Source organism: Acomys minous (assembly GCF_964271855.1).
Source record: "Acomys minous genome assembly, chromosome: 11".
Taxonomy (NCBI): domain Eukaryota; kingdom Metazoa; phylum Chordata; class Mammalia; order Rodentia; family Muridae; genus Acomys; species Acomys minous.
The window spans coordinates 68,007,400-68,030,907 of NC_140492.1; the positions used below are offsets into that span (position 1 = coordinate 68,007,400).

The window sequence follows — 23,508 nt, forward strand, 5'->3', positions numbered from 1 at the left end:
GGGTTAGGGTGGAAGGGAGGTCGAGGTATAAGAACCCAATAAAGTAGCCAAAAAGTATGGTTGGTCACTTACTCCACCGTGCCTTCTGGGTATCTGAGAACGTCTACAGACATTTCCAGGCCACCTTCCCAGACCAAGCCTGCTTCATACATGAAGCGCACACAGTACACACAGGAGGTCATTGTGGGTGGAGTTGGTTCCCTTTCCACCTTTCTGTGGGTTCAGAGCAAGGGTTGGCTCTGGTTATTGGTTTTACAAGGCCACCGCCGTCTCACCAGCCCCACCCATCAAGACATAATTTAAACACAAATAGCGAGCAAATCCAGTGAAAGTGAGGCTGCTGTGTTAATTACCAATCCCTTTACCTGAGAGTAGGGAAAAGCCAGAAATCTCCGCCTTTACAAAGTCTAGACACCGGGCCTTCCTTAACAATGATTCGGTCCTCTATCTGCGAACAGAACTGTTTTCTCATCTCCTATGGGCCTGGATCACATGTTGGTCTCACACTTCCCTGATTGTTGCTGCCCAGCAGAGTCCCTTGCTCCCACCCCCTCAAACCCCACCCCCACCCCTGACCCCGCTTCCTGCTTCCGCTCCGTTTGTGTTCTCATGCAGACTTTGCTAAGGTAACGTTGGTGTGTCTGTTGAGCTGACAGACCACACACAGGGAGACCGGAAGGACGCAGGCAATGATCATGACCACATTTGCACTCAGAACCTTCTTAGGTAAGAAAGGTCCTCTGGGCACTTTTATTTATGGGTAGATATAAGATTAACAAGAGCACCTTTCAAAGTCACAGTTGCATTTTTTTTTTTAAATGAGGTCAGTGAGAAGGCACAACAGTGGCAGTGCTGCTGCTGCTGGCTTTACGCCTGTCATCAAATACGGTCACCACCTCTCTGCTCCTGTTCTCTGAGGAATGAAAAGAACTGGAATCCAAGCTGCAATGTGGTACTTGTTTTGTCAGCGGACAAGCTCCCCGGCTTCATCTCCAATCTTGGATGCAGTAGGGGTCATGCCCTCTCTGCCAAAACCTTATTTCACCGAGTCTAGCCTAGACTTTGAAGTGTCTGATCCTCCCCGGGCACAGGCGGACCGCCGGAGCGGCAGCACCAGTGCCAGCACCACCAGGGTGGACCACCCGCGGTGAGCCAAGAGCTTCTCCTGAGGCCGATTCCACAGAGACCGCAGGTAAAGAGGTATGGCGCAGGTCATAGTGTGTTCTGTGGGCTGGAGGAACAGCCACCATCAAGGATGCGGGTAGGCCAATGGGTGGGGTTGCAGGCACAGCCTGGGCCACTGTAGGTGCAGGATCTGCTGCGTTGACACTCTGTGGCTGGGGCTACAGCGGAACAGGTAGAGAGAGGACCATTTCAGTAGGCAGGATGGTTTGCTCTATCAGGGCTCCCATGAGTCTGGGTTGCATCTTCTCTATTTCCTCACAGTAATGATATTTGGGTGGGAAGAAGCTAGCTAGCTTAAAAGAACTAGAGTGATACTAAGGATTATCACAGGAGGAAGAAACTGGCCTATGGGGCCCCAGTCTCACCAGTATGACCCTAGTCCCAGTAGATTTCCACAAACATAGCCCTGTTTACAAGCTCCCCACCCATAGAGAGCCTTCCCCCCTTCGCCAGGTGTGCCTGGGTCAGGCAGATTGGCCCACTTAGTCTCTGTAACTAGGACAAGCACTCCCAACTTTCACAAATAACAAGGTGGCTCTGCCAACTACACATGAGGACTGTTCTGCCCTGTAGCCACCACAGCTTGAGAGGGAAAAGACAGGGTTGGGATATTCTTCACCCAGGTGGTGGGTCCACGTGCTGCAGTGTGATGTTTTACTTTGAGGCGTATGGCAGGAGAGCAGCTGTTCCCTGATGGCTAGTCCACTGCCAAAGTGTTGAGGGGGGTCACTGTTCGGAAGAACATTGTGAACATACCTGTGTTTGGAATGTTGTGCAGGCCACTGAAACTTCTTCCCCACCAAGGTTTTGGAGGAGAGTCGCCTTGCAGAAGCTATATTGCTGTTCCCAGAAAGAGAGGGGTTATTTTAAATGACACAAAGAAAGTGGCTCTCCCCCAGTTTCAATGACGGCATAATATATTGAAGCAAAGAAACTTAAATTTCTAATTCTTTTCTTTTAAATTTTTCCCCCTTTAAGTTTTATAATTTTGGGCAACACTCTTGTGCTAACCCGTGCCCATGTTCTCTGTATGTCGGCCCCCCCTCTAAGCTGTCATTTTCTTCTTTCTTTCTTTCTTTCTTTCTTTCTTTCTTTCTTTCTTTCTTTCTTTTCTTCAAGACAGGGTTCCCCTGTGTAGTCTTGGTTGTGCAGGAACACACCCTATAGACCAGGCTGGCCTCAAAGTCAGAGCTCCACCTGCCTGTGCCTCCTGAGTACTGAGATTAAAGGCTCATGCCTCTGGCTAGCCATCACTTTCTTAACAAACCTTATATCTCAGTTAATAAACCCTAAGTTTGCTTCAAATAAAACTTTTGGGTTTTGATTATAAGACAAACATATGGTATGCAATTCTATATACATCATTGACTATACAGAAACACTGTGAGATTGAGAGCATCTGCCTGAAATCTCTGAGATGGTATTGACGTAGGGAGAGCTGCTGCTAACACAGGTGTGTTGGATTTTTTGTTTGTTTGTTTGGTTGGTTTTTGGTTTTTCAAGACAGGCTTTCTCTGTGTAACAGCTCTGCCTGTCCTGGAACTCGCTCTCTAGACCAGGCTGGCCTCGAACTCATGGAGATCCTCCTGCCTCTGCCTCCCAAGTGCTGGGATTAAAGGCGTGGGCCACCACCACCACCACCATCACCAGGTGTGTTTTATTTTATTTTTGGTCTTTTCAAGACAGAGTTTCTCTGTGTAGCCTTGGCTGTCCTGGACTCACTTTGTAGACCACGCTGAGCTTTAACTCACAGAAATCTGCCTGCCTCTACCTCCTTGAGTGCTGGGACTAAAGGCGTGCAGCACCACTGCCCAGCTTGTATTTTTAAACTTTTAAATAAATTCTGCTGAACACACCTTAAACTATGAGTTGAAGTCATCATGCATGTGACTTTGGTATCCTTCATCATCACATATCTAGAAATGTTCTTTTCACACTGTCATTATCTTGCACAATTTTCTGTTCACTTATGTTCCACGCATTATTCAATGGCATACTCTTGTTGAACACTGGGATCCTTTCTCTATGTTTGACCATTAGTTATCTATGATATATCTACTTCACGGCCGTATTTTGGCCAAACACTCTGATAACTCTCTTTAAGCCAAAGCTCTACAAACGGATATGACTGTCTCAAAGGCTCGATGTTTCTAAGTATCAGAAGCACATCTAGAAAGTCTGCTCCTCACAGAACAGTGGAACAGGTAAAGGCTGCATTGGGCACTGTCTACTGTCCTTCATCTGACTTCATATGCTTCTCATAGGCGAGAGAGTTTGATGACTGCACTTAAAGGGTGAGGTGAGGCCACCCAGCCACATATCAAGTGGACATTAAAAAAAAATCAAGACTTGATTTTATTATTCTCAATTATGTGTATGAGTCTCTCCCCCTCTCTCCCCTCCTTCCCTCCCTCCCTCCCCCTCTCTGTTTCTGTCTCTCTGTCTCTCTGTGTGTGTCTCTCTCTGTCTCTCTCTGTCTCTCTGTGTGTGTCTCTCTCTGTCTCTCTGTGTGTGTCTCTCTCTGTCTCTCTGTGTGTGTCTCTCTCTGTCTCTCTGTGTGTGTCTCTCTCTGTCTCTCTGTGTGTGTCTCTCTGTCTCTCTGTGTGTGTCTCTCTCTGTCTCTTTGATCCCCTCCTTCCATCTCTCTGCTTTCTCTTCCTTTGCTTAGAATTTGGTGGCTTCAGATGGCAGAGTTCTTGACTTTCTCTTAAATCCATGTGTGCGCATGTGCGTGCATGTGTACAGATGGCTGCAAAGGTCAGAGTGTCAGGGCTGGAGGTGAAGGTGAGCCGCCTGACTTAGGTGCTGGGAATTGACCTTGGGTCCTTTGGATGAACAGAAGCATGTGCTCTTAACTCCTGAGCCATTTCTCCAGCTTCACAAGTCAACATTTTGTGCTTTATTTTTTTCTTTTGCAGAAAGATGTTTTGTTCCACTACCAGGTTTGCCTTGTGGCAAGAGCCCCAGGATCTGGCCCACTCACCTTCTTTTCCAGGAGGTTGCATTTGGCTGGATCTGTGGCCTCTTGAGTGGTACAGTCAGTGGCAGCTACTAAAAACTCCACATGAGTAGAAGGTGGGACATCCTGAGAACAAAAAAAATGAAAACACATGTGAGGCAAGATGATCTGGAATGTGAGGAGCAAGAAGAGACTGGAGGGATGGAGAGAGGGAAGGAGGAGGGAGGGAGAGAGGGAGGGAGGAGGAGGGAAGGAGGGGGAGGGAGGGAGAAAGGGAGGGAGGAAGAGAGAGGGGGAGGGATGGAGAGAGGGAAAGGAGGAAGGAAGGAAGAGGGAGGGATGGAGGGAGGGAGGAGGAGGGATGGAGAGAGAGAGGGAGGCAGGAGGGAAGGCCATGATCCAGCACAGTTTGAGAGAACACAGATCACACAGGCTATGTGTGTGGCCCTGGGCAGCTGGAAGGAACGTGTTCTGCAGTTTGGGCTGAGGATGGAGGAGGTGAGTCTTCTCAAAGTATGAGCAAGTGTTCATTGTTCATCCCTCAGGGCAGGGGTAAGTTTCTAGAGGGGAAACAGGAAGCCAAAGGGCCAACTTTAGGCAGGCAGGGATGGGAACCCAGCATCTTCTGGTTCTCAACCATTGGAACCCAATGTTTGGGCCATTCTAGGTTGGCCACTGGATCTAGTGAGAAATGCACTAGATGTTTCCTTCCTCACAACACTTGAAGCCTTGCAAGCACAGAACCATCTGTTACTTGGTGTAGTAATAGATGGGCATTTTCCAGGAATTACAGAATCACCACCTATACTAATGTATTTGCAAGTATGTCCTGGCTCACTTCCATATTGCCAAGATTCCTGGACACTACAATTCTGCTGCACCCAAACAGTTCACCTTTGGCTGTATAATTAGACGGTCCCCCTCACAACCTCAACCTGCCCATGTATGCATGGGCCCATACCTTTGTTAATATTGACTCCCCCTGACCGGTACACATGTTAGAGGTAGGGTGGTGAACGTGTGGAATCCAATGAGTGTACCATGTCTGAACAGAGAATCCTGCCATTAAGTGTGAGGTAGAGCCAGGTTGTTGCCTGCCTGATGCTTGGGGCTGACTTATGTTGGAGTGGCTCAGCTTGGGACAAGTTTGCTAAGAGTTTGGGGTTCCTCACAGTCCTACAGCCCCTCCCCCACCCCACCCCCATTCTTTTCAATCAGTGTCCCCTTATCTTCCAGTTGTCACTCCCACACATTCCCCCAAGGGCCACCAGATTGCCCAAATCTACCAAAAGAGTCTTAAGTGTTTACCACATTTTGACCCCGGGAAATCTCCACCAGTTTAAAATAGGTTCCGTTATTCTGCGCATTGAAGGCACCCAGGGCAGTGTTGACAGCATGCACCACTCTGCTGTTATTGAGCTCGGCCAGGAATGGACATTTTGGGCACACGTTACGCACATCCTCTTCAGAATCTGGGTAGAAAGATGAAAGGGGTCTTAACTGCAGTTCTCCAATGCACTCACCATGGCTTGTTTATTTAGAAAGAGCTATGCATGCTTCAATGCAGCACCCCCCTTTTTTTTTCTAAACCTTCAAGCAGCTGTATGAGGCTTCACCAAGTCACAGTCACGGGCACAGTGTTCACCCATAAGAACGAATTCCTTAAGAAAATGGTGTTAGAATCCCAGGACCCAGAATCCTCACCAACGAGGTGAAAAGTATTTGAGTTTAAAAAAACTCTTCTGATTCCCTGCTCCTTCTATGAGATAAAAATAAATGGAAACACCCTCTGACCTGGGGTGGAATGACACTTGCTGTACATCACAGTGAACTGGCCATCTTGTTTCAGAACGTGGAAGTCACAATCTCCCTCCACCGCCTGGGAAAGAAACCCCGTGTTGATGCCCTGAGAGCACTGCACCGTGGCACACTTCAGGGGAGTGTCCTAGCAGGGCTGTGGGAGGCAAACCTGTCCAAGGTCACCTTCACAACATTATAATCTGCTTTCGGGGAGGGCTTCAAGAGGAAAGGCTCAAGTGTTGTAGAAATCAGTCTCGGGGAAGGTTGCCATCCCTTCCCTGAGATGGATAAAGCAGCGCTTTGCTGAACCCTGATTGCTGGGCCTCACCCACCCACGGGAAGGTAGCACTCACATGCTGGGCCAGCTGCCTCACAGAACAGTTTGCCAGGGGGGTTGGGTCCAGAGCATGGCAGGTGGTCTCCAGCGTGTCTACTTCCAACTCATACACCTCTCCGAAGGGCCGCTGTGGAGACGGGAGGAAGAGATGAGCACGCGCTTTCTGATCCAGCATGTTTCAGCTAGTGGGAACCCCTGTTGGAGCTTGGTGGGGTGGGGTGGGGGTGGAGGTGCAGGGGTGGGGGCTTGGGGGAGTTGGGGGTTGCGTGAACTTTGGGAGGAGTGAGGAGAGGCCAGCCTCAGCAGTCTCAACCCCTTCTAGCTCTGCAATGGTTTATTATTATTATTATTTTTTATTTTTTTATCTTTCACTACAGATGAGGCAGGTGTGAAATGAGGGAAGGAGGTGTGTGTGTGGGCGCTTGTGGGGGGGGGCTGTCCCAGACCTGAGCTCTCTTTACAGTTTATTATCTTTGCTATGGCTTTTCTATCCCTTGCTCTGCTTCATTCTTTCTTCTCTCTAGCTGTCCAGGTTCCTCCCTTTTCCTTTTGGTGTTCATTTCCTTAAAGGTTCCTATTGCTGCGCCCCTGGCCTTCCCTATTGTCTAGCTGACTGGGCTTTCAATGCACAGAATCCTATCTCTTGCTTCCTTCCCGCCTGTCTATTCTGAGGCTAGGGAACTGTCGTAACTAGTGTGGTAGCCATCCGGGAAACTTGCGGGACCCCGTGAGGAGTTCAGCACCCCCCCCTGTTTATGTATCCCCCTTTTCACATCTTGAAACTCCCACAAAGTTTCACAGACCTCAACCTATCTTAGTTTCCATCTCGTTTCAGCTCTGCCTGAGACCTCAGCACTGCCATGAGTAGATGCGCTGGGTTTTATGGGCAGGATGCTCCAAATGACTCCGTGAAGACCTACAGCCTCTTGCTCTACTTGGGCATCCCATGGAGAGCAACCCTCCGTGTCTGCTTGTAGCACACACTGCTCACTCATGGCTTTCTCTCCAGTATGCCTACTGGGTATAACCTGCACAGAGCTGGTCAGTATGTCTTTTACCAAAGTGCTCTTAAAACTCTTAAACCCTGGCTTTACATCAGCTAATCCTTGGTACTGCTGGATGTCAGTCCTCAGTCTGGGCATCCTGATGCTCATCTTATTTTCCCTCCTAGACCACAAGTTTCTAACAACACAAAGCCGTTCTTATCTTTATGGAATTTCCAACTTTGCACGTTGAAAGCAGACAAATACTGGCGATTTTATGGTTTCAAACTGTTAGCACCATAGCATCTGATATCTGAGGTACAAGGACAGCATGGCTACCCCACAGGTCTGGAGCAAGGGAAGGTACGGGGTTTAATGAAATGATCTGTGCCAAAGGGTTGTCACACACAGCCACCGGTCAAATGCCACTTTCCATTTTAGTCGGAGATAAATGGCAGGCAAGAAAGTAACTTTCAGATTAGCAAACAGGAGCCCAACCAAACAGCAAGTCCCACCTCCCACCCGTGGTCTGGAAACTATGGAAGGCACATGCTCTGTGAGGCACTGATGTGGCCTCTCTTGCTGTTTCCCTTCTAAGACGAGACCTGTCTCTGCTGCAGCTTTATCTGCCCTGGGAGATGCTAGCCGTCGAGGCACCGGGTCCGACTCCAAACCTGGCATCTTTGGGCTCCTTCGTGATAGGCTCACTTACCCGAGACCACACCTTGACTTTGTCAATCTGATTCAGGGTGTGCTTGAACCCACGAAGAAGATGCTGATTGAGGTAGTCCACGGCCATCAAAGCTACTTGCTCTGCTTCTTGGTCATCACAAGGCACTTCTCTAAAACCCAGCCCTGTCCCCTGGGGAGCAGATTGGCAGCCCCAGAGCTGAGCTAAACAAAGGAGCAGGACTAGGGACTTCATGGCTGCTCCCTAGAGGCCCTGGAAGGTGGACAACTATCAGGACCAGCCCAGACAATCAGCTTGGAGGGCTAGACCAATAGAGAGGGGACAGGCTTTATTTATCTGATAGGGCCTGTCGAGGGAATTGCATAAGGGCGTGGGATGATTTTTTTTGTTCTGGTGCCAAATATTCCATGCAAACACCAGCTCTGGAAAAGCAAATAAGTTAGGACATCCATCTACCCCCCCAACGAACCTGCCAAAGTCAATGCTGCTGCGGGGGAAGATATTCCAAAGTCTGCTCAGAACACGGTGACGACAGCAGACAAAGGAGGCTGCCTGAGGGGTGAAACGGACATGGCCAGCTCAGGGTACAGTTGGAGTGGCACGCTAGGGCAATACGTAAGAGTTTGATAAATCTTCTAATGTTGGCGATCGATCTCCTTCAAGAAGAATCTTAGAGGGAGGCCACGTATATGTAGCCAAGATACAGTGAGGCATGGGAGATGCCAAGGTCCTTAGTAGGGAGCATGAAGGTAAAAGGAAGGAGTTCTTATGGCAAGGAGGGGTGTGACCAGCATAGCTGTATGGACTTCCCTCTCCCCTCACCCTCTTTTCTGAAGACCTCACCACCAGGCCCCGCAGGGAACAGCACAGGCAGGCACTGCTCTGTGTCTTCTAGGTGGCTGTTTGGTGTCGGTGGCACTCTGGTCCCAGCCAGGGCACATGTGCAGTGCGGTGGAGTTCTGGCCTATGAGGCAGTCACTTGCCACATCTCTGGCTTGGATGCCAGCATTCCAGGCTGAGTTACTGCACGGGAAGGTCTGCTCTGTCCTCTTTGCAGCTTCAACGAGACGATTGCACGTCTGTGGTTTTTTTGACGGTCCCAGACATGGCCTCCAGGAAGTGTGGGCAGGACAGTCACGGCTTCAGAAACGTCATGCAAGGACCCAGAACAAAGAAGCCTTCAGGTGAAGACCACTGTGTTCTTCAAATGCTGAGAAGCCGCCATCATGTTTGAGTGGCTTTTTCCTATGGTTTAATATTGCTTCGGGGGGGGGGTGCGGGGGGAGAAAAAAACCTTACTACAAAAGAAGAGGAAGAGAAAACTCCCGAAGGAGCTCTTTTTAAAAATTTAATTAATTTATTCAGATTACATCTCAATTGTTATCCTCCCATTCCTCCCTCCCTCCCACTTTCACCCTATTCCCCTCCCCTCTGTCTGTGACTGAGGGGGACCTCCTCCCCCTCTATATGATCACAGGCTATCAAGTCTCATCTTGGTAGCCTGCTGCCCTTCCTCTGAGAGCCGAAGGAACTCTTAATGGTATAAACTTGTAGGAGATGATCAGGTTATGGGTAGTGAGGGACGGCAGAGATGGTGGCTGCAAGGGCTCATCTTGCATTTGCTTCCAGCTTTGTCTGGTCCAGGGCTTGTAACTCTCAATGACATCTAGCTAGCCACCTAGCAGAGCTGACTCCCCATTAGCTATGTGTCAGTTTTATTTAAGGGCACAGCATAGGAGCTCTTTGGGAGGGCTAAACTTTTCTCTGGAAATAATAAATTTACATTAATGAACATTCTGAGAGACAGGAGTGCTTTATAAGTCATACGCTCGGGAGCAGAAACCACAGCTTTCCTCTCCACAGCTTCAGTGAATGTTTGACCTTGAAAACTTAGTCTACTCCCTTTCACGTAACCCAATTCTTTGACACTTGGATTGGAACCTGTCCCATTTAGTGTTGCTTTTTTTCCCCACCGGGGCTAAAATAAGCCTGGGATGAAAAGGGATAATTTACAGAAGTGACTCATTAGTCAAAGGTGGAATGGCGTGGTCACCTCTGCTTGGTCTGTAAGAATCTGTTCTGGAGTCCTCTGCCAGGTAACTGGTATCATCCATCACCAGCCTGGCAGCTTTACCTGTGAGCAGCATGCTTTCGCCCATAGCAAGGCAACCGTCCCATCAGCTCCAGGTCACCAGGGCTCCCAAGGCTAGCCACGAGAGCCTTTCAGGCTTTCTCTCAACGCCTTCTTTAAACCCCAAGGGGATGGAGTTGCTTTGTCCCTGTGAGGAACTGGGAGTTTGAGAAAGCAACCTTCACACCCATCTATATGGAAATCCATGAAGTAACAACCCCTCTGCTGTGGTCGTGTCAGCTGGCCACTCTGGGGCATCTTCCAGTGCTGCACCTGTCTGCCTGGGAAGAGATATAAATTATATTAAAATAAGATTTTGCATGAAAAAGGAAAATGACAAAGTGCCAGTGTTGACTCTCTGTCACCCAGGGTGCAGTGAGAAAATGGATAGCAATCACTCATAAATACATACCTCATTTTAAAAAATATATCAAATAGAACGTAGAGCTGTTTATTTTTCCCTTTTAGCATTCTCATGTGAATATTGCTCCATGTTATTCAAAACACCTAAAAATATGTTTGTAATGACAGTGTGCGGTTCTGTTGTGCGCATGTGTTATTTTAATTACTTCTGTGCGTTTTTTTCCCCCCTGAGAACTCATGTCACTATGGGGCAACAGTGCTCTGTACTCACACTAAATACAACGCAGCAGCGTGGTAAAGCCTAGGGGAACAGATCTCAGTCTCAGGAGCACAAGAGGATGAGAAATTCCTAAGATGGCTTCTCCTTGTGTCACCAAGGAGTCACTAGACTAGGTGATATGTTTGAATCATTCCGACACAGTTTAATATTTAAACCAGGCCTGGTAAGACAATTCTGTTGATCCTAATCCTAGGTACTTAGGGGGGCTGAGGCAGGAGGATCACAAATTCAAGGTCAGCCAGGACTACAAAGTTGAGTTAAAGGCCAGCCTGGTCCACTTAATGTTATTCTGGGGGGGGGGGGAGGGGGGGAGGCTGGGTTATAGTTCAGTGATGGAGCATCCACTCAGCATGTTCAACCCCCAATATCCTGGGTTCAATCTCCAGTTGATAAAAGGGAGATGAGAGAGGGGAAGAGGGAGAAGGAGTGGAAAGGGGAAGGGGAGCAGGAGGGGGAGGGAAGGAGGGAGGAAGGGAGAGGCGGGTATGGATGAGAATTCAGTATTTACAGCTGTGAGTGTGACCCAGGACAACAAGGAGCCCTCAGAGGTGGGCTCCCTCTGTGGCCCTGCTGTGGGGGAGGGGCTCAGTCTGGAAGGATAGTGGAAGGAGGTGAAGTACTAAGGAGGCAGCAGAAGGGGTGATAGTTGGAAAGACAGCTTCTCACAAGCCCAAGAGCATGAATGTGTGCAGGCCAGCAAAAGCGAGAAGGCGAACAGGGAGCCTCAGGGTTGCGTTAATCCAAGACCAGCTACCTGACTCTGCCCCTTATGGTTCCTAATGGTCTTCTGATAAACACAGCGTTTCTTTGCTCCTGTGTTCAAAGAAACACGTTTTGCACACCTACCTGTGAAGTTAGGTGCCTGGACACAGAAGGAGAAGACCCTAAAGGCTCTCTCTCACTACACTGTGGTCAGTGACATCTGACCTGCTAGGAACCACAGATGTACAAAACTGTCATGCTGTTAATGTATGGATTGTCACAACCTCTGCACACCAACCAACAGAATGCCGGTCAGCCTAGTCCCAGGAGCCATCAGGTGTCTTGGGAAAGCAATCAGGTACCAGTTGCCTCAGAAGACATTGCCTCGCTATCTGGAGGAACCATTCACACTCAATGCCAGTGAGCTACCGACGGATGACACGGGCCTGACCACAGAGGCAAAAAAACGAAAAGCAGTGACCTGGTCCTCATGGTCACCGCCTGGCTCTGAGATCTTAAACCCAAAAGAAGGCTGCGATTGAGGGCATATGTGAAGGGGAAGAGCGGAAACAGACAGAAGGGAGGCAAGGAAGAGATGAAAGTGCCAGGTTTACGAAGGAGCAGCCCCTGGGTAGGCTCTCCCTTCCTGTCCGGCGTTAGCGAAGAGGCAGGTGTACACAGAGAACAGCGAGAAAAATCCCTTAGATCTCAATAGCTATTTTCTCTCTTCTGTATTCCTTTTCAGGGGACATTGTCATTGCTGCTACCTCTGCCGCCACTGCTGTTTTCATCATTTGAGCTGGTGAGATGGGCCCTACAAACACCATGATATGTGTAGGCGTTTTTACTTGGTCCCAGAGGAAATTATGGGAACCCTCCGTTCTCTTTGGTTTGAAAGAAGGTTTTCTAGTACAAGCTTCTCGCAGTGCCCTTGGTGCCTACCACGTGCTCCATCTCACAAAAGAGAAAACTAGTTTAGGGTCAGAGAAATGAGGTGCGTGGCTGCTGAGCTGGAATCCCACCTCCATAGGCACCAAGGATCCCCTCCTTCCTAGACTAGGAGAGGCAGGAGAGCCACACCGTCCCTGCCCTCCCTTCATTAAGTGGAGGAAGCAGAGGTCCTAGAACGTTACCTTACTGACACATCAAGAAATCAGAGCCTGGATTTGGTCCAATCATGTTGCTTCTCTATTAATCCCAAACCAAAAGAATATAGAGCCCAGAGGATGCTGGGGAATTTGGCTTCTGGTTAGTACAGCTAGTAACTTCTTAGCAGTTAAAACAAACAAACAAACAAACAAACAAAATTAAACAAAAACAAAAACAAAACAACAAAAACCATGGCTTTGGGTGGGGGGGGAGGGGGGAGGGAGGCAAAAGGAATAGAAAAGTGTAGCGAGTTTGGTTAGCGGTGGAAAAAAAAGGCTTTCAATGAGTTTGCATAATTTCAGTCAGGGAAAAATACTTAGAAATCATTTTTTTTTTCTGAAAAATAAGACCAAAAACTTTTAGTTATCTCCACTGCAGGTTTAGAGGGCAAACAAAAGGTAAATGATTACCCTATTTATAGGTAGATGTTTTTCAGGAAAATTCTAGCCAGTAAAAAGCATCACACCTACCACTCCTGCTGGCTTCTTCATCACCCTTTGCCAACTTCAAGGGGGGTGTCACTCTTCAACAGGAGAGCAGTGAGAAGGAGCCATGTTATACGCTTGCTGGGGTTTGCACAGGAAGACTTCCAGAAGTCCCATGGCCTCATCTTTGAAGGTTGTCTGAGGCCACTGTTGCCAAGTAACTCCTGGCACCTTGCTGTGTTTAGATGTTCGATAATCCACCCTGTAGGCAGTTGAGGTTGCAAATCTTTGCACTGATGTGCAGAAGAGAGATGTGTGCACTGGAACTGTCCATTTTCTTGCACTCCTATGATGTGCCCTGGGCTAAGGAAACACAGCTGGAAAGTGTGTGACCCTTTTCTTCCTGTTGCTCCCTCCTGCATGTGACAGCACACAGCAGGGCTCTCCACAGAGAAGGAGTGAACCATTTCTAGCAAAGATAAGCAGGAGAGGGGAGGAAAATGAGGGGGCAGGATTACACAGGTAGAAGTCTGCCTCTAAGTTACTCAGCTGGCGTCCACCATGTCCTGCTGGCCTGAGGGGTAGCTTTCTTCTCAAGGGCTTTTATTATATACATACATATGCTCTGTCGTCACACACATCAGAAGAGGGCATCAGATCCCATTACAGAGGGTTGTGAGCTACCATGTGGGTGGCTGAGAATTGAACTCAGGATCTCTGGAAGAGCAAGCAGCCAGTGTGAGGGTCTTAACTGCTGAGCCATCTCTCCAACCCACTCTCAAGGGCTTTCTTAGTTTGTTTCCCCTCCAGATGCTATCTCTTAGATGCCTGCCCAATTAAGAAGTCAATTCTGACCATGTTATAAAACTCCACTTCCAAAATAAATGTAGATGAGGGCAGGGGGAGGAGAATTTTTAAAACCAACTGGTTCTTAATGAAAAATATGATTGTTGAAATAAATTTCTTTTAATTATGTAAGCGTTTGAGATTTCGCTCAGGTGTAGAGTTGTTCATCATGTGCAATGCTCCATGTGCGATGCTCTATGTCTCATCCCCAGCACTAGAAAAAAATTATGTAAGAATGGGTCAGGCAAGAGCCCCCCCCCCACTCTAACTTGCTGTCTCTGTTTCTTTTATGGCAACTATTGGGTGTGGAGCTTTGTACAGCAGATAAACGCAGAACATTGACCCAGGTCTGCATCCTCTGCCCCACACTGCCACACAGCTCCACTTCTTGTGAAGGTGCTGCATTTTCCACACAGAAGCCCAGCGTGACCCAGCCTGCAGTGCACGTGTCAGCTCTTACACAGAACCTGGGATCAGGCCTGAAGACATGATGAGTGAGAGCGGAAAGGCGGATTTTTTTTTCTTTAGAAAAATCTCACAGTCTCTACTTTCAACACCTAATACTTGCATTTCAAGTGCTGTTTCTATTAAGCCGAGCCAAACGCCATCACTTCTAGTGCTGTGACTTGTGATGAATGCCAATCCCTTTGCATTTTCTCTCCATTTGACTTGCACAATTACTGACCTTTACTTACTCAACAAATTTTGGAATTTTCTTGACCTGTAACTCACCAAGGCTTGGGCTCTCTCTCCTGAGGGGGCAGTGGCATACATAGCTAGATGTTTTCTGGACTCTTGTCCACGCTCTGTAGACAACAGTCCACGGTAGGCGTGCTTTCTGTTTCATATGAGTGAGACTGTGGAGTACACAGCAAGCAGGTATCAGAGAGGAAGACAGCAAACAGAAGAAAAGACAGTGGAGGATCAGATCAGACACCCAGACCATCAGCAGAAAATGACTGGGGAAGCCCTGGGGAACCAAAACAGCCACCCAGAGTTTTTGATGGATTAGAGGGTCCCGGACAGAACATCTTTCCGGCAATGTAAGACTTCCAAGTAAAAAAGCAAACAGCATCATCTAACTGGGTGGGGGGGGGGTATGGGGGGGGTGGGAACGGGGCTCCTGGCATTCAGCAGAAACTGACTGGGGAAGCACAGAGCCACCTGTGCTTTCTGGTTGAGCTTTTTTTCTCCATAGATGAGCTTCCTGTGGCCGAGCTTGCAGTGGCTGAGCTTTCGACTTCTTCCTGCTGCAGGTGCTTTCATGTCACGGGATAAACAACAGTAACCTCTGCTGGGAGTAGTTCTCAAGGGCACATCTGTTTTGCTGTAGTTTCCTCTCTGTTACAGGACTCAGGGGGACCAGCCTACCCCCAGATAAGGGATATTGGAGGACATTTTTGAAACAAACATGCTTGGGTCTGAAAGGGCCAGGAGGCAGGGTGGGTGCAGCCCTGCTTCCAGAGCTAGCTTCTCAGTAAGACAAACAGCACATGACAATTTAATGCATGCCACCCTCGCCCCAGGCAGCATGGCTGCTTTTTTGGGGGACTGAGGGGACAGACTACCTAACGGAAGGGTGGTTTGCATGAGATTGACCCCCTAGGCTCTATGTTTGGATGCTTGGCCATCAGTGAGTGACACTCCTTGGGAGGGATCGAAGGTTATAGTCTTGTTGGAGGAGGTGTGGCCTTGTTGGAGGAAGCGTGTCACTGAGGGTGGGCTTTGAGGTCTCAAGCCCAAACCAGGCCCAGTGGCTGCCTCTTCTGCTGCCTGCCTGTGACCCCAGATGTAGATGTAGATGTAGAACTTCTCCAGAAGGCTCCGTTTCTTGGGCAGACCATGTCTTCTTGGAATAAATTCTAGACTAACAGGCTTAGCCTGGTACTGGGACATCTGTGGTCAACTGGAAAATCACAGCAGTGCCTGTCACCTGATATAAATATTTCTGTAATAAGAACGAAAGAGGCACTGTCTCAGAGGATGTCAGAAGTCCAATCACTTTATTTCGAGGCTCATTGCCAGCTAGGGACAAAGGAAAACAAAGAGGAATTATCCTATAATCTTTATAATGCTGTATGGCCTTGGTGTTCAAAACCTCAGCTGGGACAGGAGCAGGCAGAGAGTTGGGATAATGCCTAGCGCAAAGGTCAGCAGGGCTCAGGGTAGACAGCATGCCCAGCAGCATGCAGTGGCTGTCCAGCACCAGATAGCAGTGTTCAGAAGCAGGCAGCTATGCCCTGAAGACGGCTAGTGTTCACTTACAAGCAACAGTGCCCACAGCCAAGCAGGCAGCAGGACTCTCAAGCAGAAAGTATTCCTCAAGAGAATGTGGTATCCACGGCAAGCAATAGTGTCCTGGTGATGTCAGCCACACCCAGAGGTAGGCCAAGGTACTCTGAAGAGAACGAGCAGGGGTCCCGGGGAAAGCGGTTGTCAAGAGTCAGGCAGTCATGCCCAGGGGAATGCTCTGGCTGCCAGAGGAAGGGAGCAGTCCTTAAAGCATGGCAGGAGTCAACAGTGTCGGGCAACAGAGCCTTGGTGCAGACAGTGGTGCCCATTGAGAGGCATCCTGAGATAGGCTGTGATATCCGCATGGAGCGGGTAGACTCTAAACTTAGGCAGAAGAAAGGCACAGAGCTGAGAGGTGGACAGCTCTCTGCAGGGGCAGGCAGCAATGCCCAGCAACAAGCTGTGGTGCCCAGGGACAGAGAGCAATTGCTTGAAAAAAATGGCACGGTACTTACATGGCCCCACATCATCAGTTCACCCTCAAATAATGTCTGCTCACGTAAATAGCCACCACACAGCCCATTTTAAGAACCAAGCAGATCGTAGAACATTTAACTAGAGACGTTTGGGAACATCACGTCTCAGAAGGGACAGGAAATGGTTACTGAGGACACCAAACCCCAGAAACTACATGCAACAAGGTGGGGGTGGCTGTGTTATCTCTTGTAGACAGTCCAAAACCAACAGTTCAAGGCTAATTTACTCTGTGATGCAATGGAAGGCAAGTCCACAGTCAACTTGTTGTTCGTGTGTCCTCAAACACAGGTCCAGGGGAAAACTGTTGGCAAGGGGACCTGAGCAGGAAATGAAGGAACCAGGTGACCCCGAGTGGGTGGGGAGAGGCTTAGGCCCTTGGTTCAGATCAGCAATCTTTTCCATTACTGTAACTGGCTAACGTTCTCTCAGTCCAACGTGACAAGCCGCTTCACCGCGTGTACTGTTAACCCATTTCCGTCTCCTGCATGTGGTCAGAGTAGAGGCTTAACTCAGCAGTGTTGAGCCGGGCTGTGGTGGTGCACGCCTTTAATCCCAGCACTTGGGAGACAGAGACAGGCGGATTGCTGTGAGTTCGAGGTCAGCCTGGTCTACAAACTGAGTCCAGGACAGCCAAGGTTAACACAGAGAGACCCTGTCTTGAAAAAAACCCAACCCGACCAAACCAAACCAACCAACCAGCCAAACAAAAACAAAGACAAAACACCCAGAAAAACAAAACCACCCAACCCCCCAATAAAAAAAAGCCAAACAACAACAACAACAACAACAACAACAAAAAAACCAAAAAACAAACCTCAGCAACATCCTCAAGCCTAGGCTCTTCTCACCGTAAGATGAGAATCACAGTCTCCCTCCATGGTGAGTGCGTCAATACCCACCACTGGGAGAGAACACCCTTTCCCCCACAGACCCTCCCACATGCTCTTCCTTTCCAGGCCATACCATCTTGGGATTCAGAAAAATAGTGCCAGGAAACCTGATACCCCGATGATGGGTGACCCTGTTTGTTGTGCCCTAATGACAGCTGGATGCCAAGCCAAGAACCACATAGAAGCAAACATCAGTTCTGAAATCTCTGGACACATCAGCTGCTCTGTGTGCAAGGGTTCTTGTGGCTCTTGGTCTCCAGAAAAGAACAATAAAAATGTACGACACTAGGCTTTTGCCAAGGTCTGTTTAGACTCAGTCACTTAAAGTGACCCTGCGCCCCGTGCTCCCCCACCCCAACACACACCAGTGTTGGCTGTCAAACCTGAATTTTTCACCATTATTTCAAATGCTCATTCTTTTCCCTGGTAAAAGGAGTTATTGTCACTATCTAAATATGTGTGGTTTAAAGCTGATGCCATTCTTATACTTTCTATTCTGATAAATGTGTAAACAGATGGGGTGGCAGGGAAAGGGATTAATTTTTAGAGCTATTGTGATAAGTTTCAGCAGCCCAGCTGGCACAGGACCTGCTTTTCCTGCCATGAAATAGCCAGGATCTGGCTCAGATGTATACACACACACACACACACACACACACACACACACACACACACACACACCCAGGAGAGGTGCTGGTGACATTGTCAGAGAAGAATGTGTGTTGAGGAGGATGAAGGAGAGGAGGGAGAAAGCAGAGAAGCCAGGCTCCAGGGCCTCAACATCCCTGTGGGAATGGCCTTCCCCAGAACCAGAGCCATCCATTTTCAGCAGGAACTGGACCACATGGTCCACTTTATGAGCCATACGCTGGGAAGGTATCTGAGTCCAGAGACCAGTTACGTAGGACGTGGTAGAGTAAGGCTGTCCTCACTACTCACCGGCTGGCCTCATGACAGCCTTGGTGCCCCAGAGCCTCCTGGTGATTAAAACCCAGCGGCAACTTGAGAATCTCAGAGGATCTCTAGAGTGATGCTTTTATGCCAATTCCCCCATCAAAAATGGTGTTTGTGGCTGCTTTTTATACTATAGTTCTAAAACCGGCTGTGCAAGAGTTTATGTACTCACCTTGATGTGTTTTGGCTACTCTCTATGTCTCTGTGCCCCAAAGACCTTTGGTTTTTCATCTGCTAGAAAGAACACAGAGAGGGCCCCAGCTCAGTCCAGGGGAAGGGCAGGCACACACAGTGACACCAAGTAGAACAAGGCTGTCTCCGTCAAGCCCAGTTATAATGTGGGCTTGGAGGGATTAAAAAAAATAATTCTATTTTGAGCCATTATGTTGAGTAATTGGCTCCATCGTAACAGCAATGGGACACAACCCTTATTGTCTCGTCCGCCTGTCACCTGGGAGATCCTGACTTCTCTTGTATGGCAGCTGCCAAGCATACAGGGAGGAAGTCCTCTGTTCCTAAGAGCCAACATTCCTTTACCAAACACAAAACACAGGGGTTTTCGTTTATTATAATGCGAAGCCCTGCAGCCTCTTGTAGTGCCCCTGACATTAGACCCGTTATTCGCTTGGGTAGCTTGTTCAATGCTCTGTCCACACACGTAGGACAAGCTCACCTGTAACTTTAATAGACATCAGTTCAGGTGAAAATTTGATGATGTTGCTGTCAAGCCACACCTCCTCACTGATGCTGCTGGCCTAAGTTGTTTCTCTTGCTCTGAAACATCAAACAAGCTTACCTGGGTGGCGTTAATGTGCTTTGCTTTCCTCTGAGCCCTTCCGACTGGCAGAAGTTGTGAGAACTCCATAGCCTGCGGGCATAGCAGGCATAGCGAGCATTTGGCACATAGCTCTCTTCCTCAGATACTCAGTGCCAATAAAAATGCTGAGCCGATCAGAACACAGCCCCTTTGTGCCAACAGACTTTGCGCTTATCACAGCAGGTGTCACCATAATAGCAAAGGTAGGAATCCAACCATATGCCTCCCCAGGAATACCCCAAGATAAACCTTTAAACACTTTACAGAAAATTTGTCTCTTGCATACAGTCCCTGTTCTCCCAGTTTAATGATGTAGCTCCAAGAGGAGACCAAAGCTTTAACTAGCTGCCAGCTTTGTTCTTATTTACACAACGCAGGCCTTGGCAGTGGTCTCCAGGACTGCCATCCATCATGCTCAGAAGTTATCTTAGCTTTTAATTTAATATTATTGTTTTTATATTGGGCAGAATAAAGCTCCAGATACAAACCCAGTCCATGTTGGGCTAGCGAGATGGCTCAGTATGTGAAAGGGCTGATGACCTGAGTTCCATCCCTCCCGCACTGTGAAAGGAGAGAACAGACTCCTACAGTTTATCCTCTGACCTCCCCACATGTATTGTGGCACCCATACATGTGCGCGCGCGCGCGCGCGCGCGCGCGCACACACACACACACACACACACACACACACACACACACACACAAATAAATGGAACAACAAAAATACCCAACCCAGTCCATGTGCAATTTGTCTTCTCTACATGAGCACGAAGGGAGGCTTAGGGGGAGAGCAGGCACAGTTAGGGTGCATTATATATTTGAATTTGCATTTATATTGTTATTAGCTCTACAGAACAGCTTGACCTTCATTGACAATCGTGGGACTACAACTTAAAAAAATTTATAGCCACAGGGCTGATTTTACAGTTCATACCATTATTTTAGCGCCACCTGGGGGCGAACATTGTTTACTGCAGTGGGAAAATGGGGAAAGGAAAAAACAAAAAAACAAAAAAACAAAAAAACCCAAAAGAAACCCCCAAACCAAACCAAACCAAACCAAACCAAAACAAAAAAACAAAAACAAAAACCAAACAAACCAACAAAACAAAACAAAACAAGAACAACAACAAAAAAACCCAAAGCAAAACTAAACCTCCCAAACCTTTGATAAACAGAGATACAAAGTTACCTCTTTTTGCCTGTCTGTCATAAGAAAGGTTCTCTAGTTGTGAATTTCTGATTGTTCAATAATTGTATGAAATGAGTATTGTTAAACCTACCATCCTAGAATGGAGAAGTTCAGGCACTTTGACAAAAACAAAAAACAAACAAAAAACCCCCCAAACAAAAAAACCCAAAACCAAAACTAACAACAAAAAACCCACCTGGGAGAGAATGAATCCCAGTAAGGAGAAATCAAAGACTTCAGGGAGCGGTGGTTGATAAGACAGCAGTAATATTGGAAAGAAAACATGTGTCTGGACAAGACCAGGTGTGTTCAGAGTGGTCTGGCTGTCCACAAAGCACGCTGAGAAGGTTGCTTGAAGACATTGTGAAGAGACACTGATGGGCTGGAGATGGGCAGTCTCTCCCGATCATCAGGAACTGTGGCATTCTAACCCCCAGGCTCCCCAGGAGTAAGCGGCTCTGCCAGGCTCATCTCAATGAGCTTCTGCACACACCCTTGAGGGCATGGCAGAAACATGGCTGGATGGAAATGACTTGTTTTCATAAGGACATGCTACTGCTTGTCACGCTGGAGAATTTCACTAACAAAATCCATGTGTTGGTTTCAGTTCTTTGGCTGTGATCTGATCTCTGCCTCAGTAAACACAGTATTCAGATTACAGTGCAGAGGCAGAGACAAAATATTGGGTTGCCTGGTTAGAGGACCCCAAAACAGTGTAATAGCTTGGAATGAGAGGCTGTGGATGTAAGCCCCTAAGTACAGTTCTTTCCTTTCACATTGACCTGGGCAGCCTGGGTACAGACCCACCATCAGCAGAAATATAGTGTGAACGACAAATGTGCTTGAATAATTTTACTAGTCACATTTTGAAGTTTAAAAAGAAACTTAGGTGACTTTTAATAGTATATTCTCTTCTTAAATCTGTATTTTACTTTACCCAATACAACTCAAAATAGTATTATTGTAGTGTAATCAATGTAAGAATTGAGTTGTTTTTTGTTTTGCCAGGCATGGTGGCGCACACCTGTAATCCCAGCACTCAGGAGGCAGAGGCAGAGGCAGGTGGCTCTTTGTGAGTTCAAAGCCAGCCTGGGCTACACAGTGAGTTTGAGGCCAGTAGGGCTACATGAGACCCCAGTGTGTATTTGGTACTTCATCATAGTATCCCTTGAACCATGACTACCCCCCTCGGCACTCAGTCCTCCAGGGAGACTGTCTTTAACAGTGGGTGTGTCTCTATTATACTAATTAGAAGTATTGTCTTTCAATGGTCTGGGGTTTCACTTTTTTAAAAAATTACATCTGTTTGCTTTTGTTGTGGAAGAAGGGTACATGTCAAGTTTTCTTGTGGTCAGAGGGCAGCCTGGAGGAACTGGTCCTTTCCTTCCCCAGTGTGATTTCAGGGGTCAGGCTTGGCAGCAGGTGAGGTCTGGGCTTTTGACAACATACTGGTGATCACTGTCTGTGACTTTACTCAAGCCTTAGTCACAAGTGCTGGGGGCAATTATAGTAGGTGAAATACGGACTTTTTTCCTGGAGTGCCTGAACACACTTGCTTTTTCAGCTCACCACTAGAACTAGACCTTTTTTTTTTCTTTTTTAAAGAAATAAAGTTCTTTCTATTTCCACTTACAGTAACACTAAAAACTTTTCAATTGGGGTGTAACGTTTAAAAAACATTTATTATAATTATGCCGTGTGTGTGGCTGAGTGCCTGCATGAGCCCAGGTGTTTGGAAGTCTTTTGTCTTTTCCTACTTTGTTCCTGCCCTGTTTCATGCTCCAGGGCAGCTGGCCTGCAACCTTCCCTGTTTGATTTTCTGGTCTCTGCCTTCCACCTTGCAGTAGGAATGTGTGAATACAAGCCACAAGCCACATCATCTGGCTTTTGGTGGGTTCTGGAGGTGGAATTGAGGTCACGAGGTTTGTATAGCAAACCCACGGAGCTATCTCCATGACTTTGGAGCACAACACCATCTATGCTGGGAATCTGGGAATCTAACCACTTAGCCAATAGTTGAGCAGAAAAATCTACAATGTCTGAATAGTCAAATGAGATGCTAACAAAATGCACAAAAGCTCAAATTTAAAAAATGCACCCTTTAGCTGGGCATGGTGGCACATACCTTTAATGCCAGCACTCAAGAGGCAGAGGCAGGTGGATCTCTGAGTTTGAGGCCAGCCTGGTCTACAGAGTGAGTTCCAGGATAGCCAGGGCTACACAGAGAAACCCTGTCTTGAAAAATAAGCCAAGCCAAACCAACAACAAAAAAAGCTATCCATCTCCACCTTCATTTTGCAGATAACAAGGTTCAAAGGGGCTAACTGGCTTCCAGCATCTAAAGTTGCATCTTTCCAAGCCAGGTATCTATTCTGCCTTACAGAGCTACCTAAGATGCCATTTTTCCTTGCAGATTTGAACAGCAAAGAACACGAGTTCTCCCACCACCTTGACCTAGCATCTGTTCTCCTCTTTGAAATTGTTTTCATTTGTCTGTGTGCATGCATACATGCAACACGATGCTCTTGTAGACATCAGAAAGCAAACTGCAGAAATCTGTTCTCTCCTTCCACCATACTGGTCCCAGGGATTGGATTCAGGTTGTGGTGCTTGGCGGTGCCTTTATCTACTGAGCTGACTCCGGCCTCTACCACCTGTTTTCTAACAGTGCCCCATACTTACACATTCATTGCACTAAGTTCATTTCCGGGAGCAAATTGTCCACGTTTAAATTCTCGTCCCAACTTAAAGCTGAGTCTATCCATAGACAGTACTTGGAACAAAACCTAGCTCACAGTAGGCCCTTACCAAGCTCCTTTGTCCATGTCAATGAGAACAAGTTTTCACTGGTCTCAGCCTGCAGCCCTGCTTGACCAGCAGCTTCCTCGGAACCCAACATCCTCCAGAAAGGAGGGACCAGGAAGCCCAGGGCCCAGGAGATAAAAGGCCACATCTGAGAAAGAAACTTGCAAGATTCTTAAAGCTCCGCCTCCAGACGTGGTGGAGCAAACAACTGTTGGGCAGAGCAAACGACT

General features: G+C 47.8%; 1 protein-coding gene and 3 long non-coding RNA genes across 5 annotated transcripts; 2 read left to right on the forward strand and 2 right to left on the reverse strand.

The window, feature by feature from the left end:
• Positions 1–690: 690 nt before the first annotated feature.
• AHSG (alpha 2-HS glycoprotein) lies at positions 691–8,828 on the reverse strand. The gene is made up of 7 exons (XM_084801910.1): positions 7,977–8,828; positions 6,298–6,408; positions 5,939–6,023; positions 5,453–5,616; positions 4,169–4,270; positions 1,942–2,025; positions 691–1,343 (listed from the first exon to the last, which is right to left on the reverse strand). The coding sequence occupies exons 1-7, from the start codon at positions 8,187–8,189 to the stop codon at positions 1,056–1,058; spliced, it is 1,047 nt and encodes a 348-aa protein (XP_084658036.1). The 5' UTR covers positions 8,190–8,828; the 3' UTR covers positions 691–1,055.
• Positions 7,298–9,749, forward strand: LOC311609126. 2 transcript variants are annotated; one of them, XR_014783274.1, is made up of 3 exons: positions 7,298–7,627; positions 7,885–8,048; positions 9,013–9,749. It is a non-coding gene; the product is annotated as an uncharacterized lncRNA (long non-coding RNA). The 2 variants fall into 2 exon arrangements; XR_014783275.1 differs by lacking the exon at positions 9,013–9,749 and adding an exon at positions 8,851–9,006.
• A 1,856-nt stretch (positions 9,750–11,605) lies between these two features.
• LOC311609127 lies at positions 11,606–13,090 on the forward strand. Its single transcript, XR_014783276.1, has 3 exons — positions 11,606–11,789; positions 12,177–12,233; positions 13,002–13,090. It is a non-coding gene; the product is annotated as an uncharacterized lncRNA (long non-coding RNA).
• A 1,898-nt stretch (positions 13,091–14,988) lies between these two features.
• On the reverse strand, positions 14,989–19,627 carry LOC311608630. Its single transcript, XR_014783062.1, has 3 exons — positions 19,261–19,627; positions 18,637–18,698; positions 14,989–17,178 (listed from the first exon to the last, which is right to left on the reverse strand). It is a non-coding gene; the product is annotated as an uncharacterized lncRNA (long non-coding RNA).
• Between the last annotated feature and the right edge of the window lie 3,881 nt (positions 19,628–23,508).